The sequence below is a fragment of the Austrofundulus limnaeus genome, unplaced genomic scaffold (assembly GCF_001266775.1).
Source record: "Austrofundulus limnaeus strain Quisiro unplaced genomic scaffold, Austrofundulus_limnaeus-1.0 Scaffold153, whole genome shotgun sequence".
Lineage (NCBI taxonomy): Eukaryota > Metazoa > Chordata > Actinopteri > Cyprinodontiformes > Rivulidae > Austrofundulus > Austrofundulus limnaeus.
In genome coordinates, this window is record NW_013952555.1 from 406130 (window position 1) to 410595 (window position 4466).

At 40.3% G+C, this 4466-nt stretch overlaps 1 protein-coding gene across 1 annotated transcript in view; it reads right to left on the minus strand.

Moving 5' to 3' along the window:
- Positions 1-4466, minus strand: part of tjp3 (tight junction protein 3) — a gene marked incomplete in the record, with an annotated part of 38822 nt that overhangs the window by 7192 nt on the left and 27164 nt on the right. Inside the window, 3 exon segments of the mRNA XM_014016757.1 lie at positions 3109-3265; positions 3363-3426; positions 3631-3704. Of these exon segments, the coding sequence (XP_013872211.1) occupies positions 3109-3265; positions 3363-3426; positions 3631-3704 (295 nt within the window).

Below are 4466 nucleotides of genomic sequence, written 5' to 3' on the forward strand. Positions count from 1 at the left end.
TCCTGATACTGAGGACAATGATTTTTTTTCAGTGGGATTAGATTTGTAAGTTAAAATTTTAATCTTATATAAAAATTATATTCATATTTAATTTACATTTATATTTTTAACACCTTCCAAAATTAAAATGAGCGTAGAACAAAAGCTTGGAACCCAAGATGATAAAACTAGTAGGGCCACTATTTTTCTAGGGGTGGGAGCATTGCCCCTCCTGGCCACCCTCGCTCGCAGCGCCCCTGCTGATTGACAGGTTTTGTTCTACTGAGGAATGACAGCTTGAGCCGCAGCACCGCACATCTCTCTGATTCCAGAGATTGTGTGGTTCTAGGAGAGACAAGATTTGTATCTGATTTGTGTTCAAAGCGCCACAGAGATGATTTTTTTCCCATCACCCTGTCCACCCGCGACCACGCGAGCAGATCTGCTGACTGCTATGCAGTAAAGAACATGTTGGCGAACCGGCGAAATCCTCGGTAGGCTAATCTACCCCTGAAGAAAGTAGTGCAAGTTTTGACGGCCAGTACAATAGCAGCTCGTGAGCATAAAATTTGGTGGGGCGGACAGAGGTTGTGCTTGATTTTTTTTGCTGTCCGTCATTTTGACTGACAGGGTTAAAAAAAAATCTGTCATGATAAATGTTTACCCGTCACTTTCTTTTTAAAATAATGACTAAACATTCAATAGAACGTGCTGTCATGTTGTTTTACAGTCTCATGATGCAGCGCCTGCAGGATTTTATCAGAGAAAAACTCATCAGCGCACCTCACACAAATACAAGCCTTGAGCGCAATGTGCATGGTACTGAAAAACAGCACATCTGTCCCACATCAGGCCCAATGCGCACAATGTGACGCACACAAACGGTCCCATTTTTGACTCACAAAAAGTAAAAGTAGTTGGAAAAACACAACAAAACAACAAATCACAAACTGAGCTTATTAGGAGGAACTATTTTGTGAGGCGAATTAATTTTGCCATTATGAATCAGCCGCACCTGTTGGTTCATGAAAGCCTCGAGCTCCGAGGGACGAGGAGCTGACAGGGACAGTTCAGAAACAATTTGGGATGAGAAAAAAAAACTATTTATAAACAGATTAATTGTGTTTTATACTGCCTACTGCTAACAGGCCTATTCTGACAGAAAGTGCAGCTGTGATCTGGTTCTGAATGACAGCTTTATAGTTGACAGCTGCTCCCCCATCTTCCCGGTACTGCGTACCGGCACAGAATCTTTTAGTGGTGCGCAGTACTGGACCGGCTTACTTTCACCCCTGCTTCTTTATACAAAAATGAATGGGCAAAACACACACAAGAAGATGGGCGTACTCAGTGAGTTTAGGTTGATCTAAAATAAACAAGATCATTTATTTATTTACAGAATCAAATAAATCACTAATGTACAGCTTATTGTGAGATTAATTTCCTATAAAAAGTTTAACAACAAACTTTAGGTTTAGATGTTAATAAAACATTTGTTTGTGGCACTTTTTTTAAGTTTTGGCAGGGCAGGTTTAAGGGAAAAGAAAGATGTAAGAAGAGGATTAGTTAGTTTTAAYTTTAACCTTTAAAGAATGTGGATTTTAACCAGAAAGGGCAGACGTCTCTCAACGAATTCAGCCAAAGCTCAGATACGCTCAGCAACAAACAGCCATTACCTTGACCTGGGTTAGGTTCACCCACCACGGCTCAAGTCAGAGGAAAGATCGTCCAATTAGTGAAGAACCTCATCCAGTCGGACACTTTCGAGGTGTGTTTTTGTTACTCCTTCAGCGTCTTCTGGGCTGCTTTCAATCGAAGATCAGAGACGAGGCGCTTCTATGTATCCATTTCAAAAATAGAAAACTTCCRCTCGGAAGTTTCAAAACAAAGGTTTCTCTGTGAGGAACTTTGGTAAGCTCAAAGTAGACGAGACTGAGTGGTGGTCTGTCCAGGCTGAGAGGTTACACTACATAGTTTTGCACCTCCGTTTTTTAAACCCGAGCTTTAATGAGAAAAAATAAGGAGTACTGAGTTTTCCGGACTATAAAGCCCTATTCTGATGGGATTAGTTTTACCTAGGGACCCCATGCTATTTGTAATAATTACAGACATTGTCTGTATCGTTAATCCCGTGAGAATCGGCCATGTCAGTAATTTGTAAAGTAAAAATTCCCCCGCAAATTACCTACTGTATTTCACTGAACTTTGAGGTCCTGTGATAATCCTAATCCAATGCGAATAAGGCATCGCTGTGATTTGGACAGGATTGGGCTGAATCCCATATGTAATTGGGCGGTTTTGGTTTCCTTRGTGCATTTTTATTTATTTTTGATGAAGAATGGAGGCTGGATTGGAGTGCACTGAAAACCTTTTGGGTCCCGGGCCGGAAAAACCCGACATATTACGTGCGGCATAAAAAATAAATAAATAAAATAAAATAAGCTGAAAAGAGGGAGCAAAATCAGATGCAAATGGTGGCTCACTGTACGGTAAGAATAATTAGTTTTTCTGTTTKTAGCCTTCTGACTGATACCGAGTGTTGAGGCTCGCGCTTTGGGTAGCTACTCCCACTGGGCGCGCATACTCTCACCAGCTGTSAWGGTGTTCATGTGTGTCAACCCCTTTGGACGTTTACCTGTATAATGAGCCTCAAAAATCAATATTTTTTGCTAAAAGTCCGTACCACTCATACCCGCGCRTGGGGGTGGGGTGGGGGTCTGTCGGCCRTGGAGATGACAGGGCTTGTTGTAAGGCAGGAGGAAAGGASAGCGGAAAATTTGGATAACTTGATGTTYGTTTTTTTTTAAACGTCYGTTCAATGCCGTGTTCAACTAACTAGACAACAACTAACAAGACTTCAATATCACATTTGGGAGATGTCTGTAAATTTCAGGAAAATCTCAGGCTTTGGTTATCCCGTGCGAATGCGCCACATAAAACACACGACGTCGGGGAGTAATTTATTTATTACATGGGGTGCCCCCAGATAATTCTTGTTCCGTGCGAATAAGTCACATCGTTTGGATGATCCTGGGACTTATAGTCAGGTGAGACTTATACATGTTTTCTTCCTCTTCCTAATGCACGTTTTGACTCAACTTAKAGTATAGAAAGTACATAAAAATCTACCTGTAAGATCTGGTCTCCCTCCTTCATTCCCTGTTCATATGCCGGGCTGTTTGGCTGAACTCCACCCACAAAGATACCCACATCGTTGCCTCCCACAAGTCTCAGACCCAAACTCTGCTGTTTAAGAAACTTCACAGCCTGCACAGATGAGCTGTACCTGAGAACAGAGAGGAAGATATCAAAGAATCAGATTACTGTAACAAAAAGTGTTTATGAAGAGATGGATCAGCTTTGAAAAATACAACATTTCTCACTCTGGATTAGATGATGGGATAGAGTCTGGAGGTAGGAAATAGAGGGGCTCTTCCAAAGGCTTGGCTGCAAGAGAAATRTACATGATGAGCCTCTTAACTGATGCAATTATTGTTCATGTCATGCAGAAAATAATATTTCACAAAAATAGTTAACTAGATATTAATGAGATACCATAAAGGTGTGCAGTAAATCAGACAAACGGATAGAAAAAACATGCATTTAGCTTTAGTGTTGGGAAAAAACAGTCTTGTTTGTTTTGAGTCTTACATTGGAGTAATGGGTTGTTCTTCACTGAAATCCCAGATGGCACAGTATGRCTTTCATTGGCAGTACGACGAGCACTGTCAGGTAGAGAAGATATCATTTGTAAATATTTAAGTCAATCTGAACTGTTAGAAGGTGAAGCTATATGATGGAGGAATTCGAAAAATCACATTGATGGGTGAATTATTCATAAAGATAGTGACATTTTTAGAGAAGATGTAAGACGTGTGGTTTCAACAGAAACCTGCAGTGGTGGGCACAGCTAAACAAAAAAATAGCTTCACAAACCATTAAACAAGAATCTTAGCTGTGCTAAACTGCTGAACAGATTACAAACTTAGTGGATGCTTACGCTAATCACTAAAACAAATGTCACTCAGTCTGTGTCACACACATCTTCTCCTTCCAGTTGATCATGGTGGGACTGACACAAATACTTTCTCTGTATTTTATATTTAGCCAGTTTTTGTAGTTATTTAAATATTGTTAAATTATATTTTATTTAGTTTTGATGCTCTTGGTTTAAAGTTTTGCTGCTAAAGATGCTACATGCTACACACGCTGTGCCTGACACGTCCAGGACTGCTTGCAAGAGGGGATAGTTTTCATTTAATTCAGGACAAACGGCATAAAAATAAAAGTTTTACACTAGTGAATTTTTAATGGACTTCAAATCACCAGGGGTCAGATTTATAAAGGATTGTGTGGAAACCATACTAAAAGTGAACGTACGGCCAAAAGGTGGAAATGGCGTATGCCAAAAAAAATTAAAATTCAGATTAATAAAACCGTGCGTACGCACGTTTCTGCGCACCTTTCATTTGTAAATCACAGCCGCA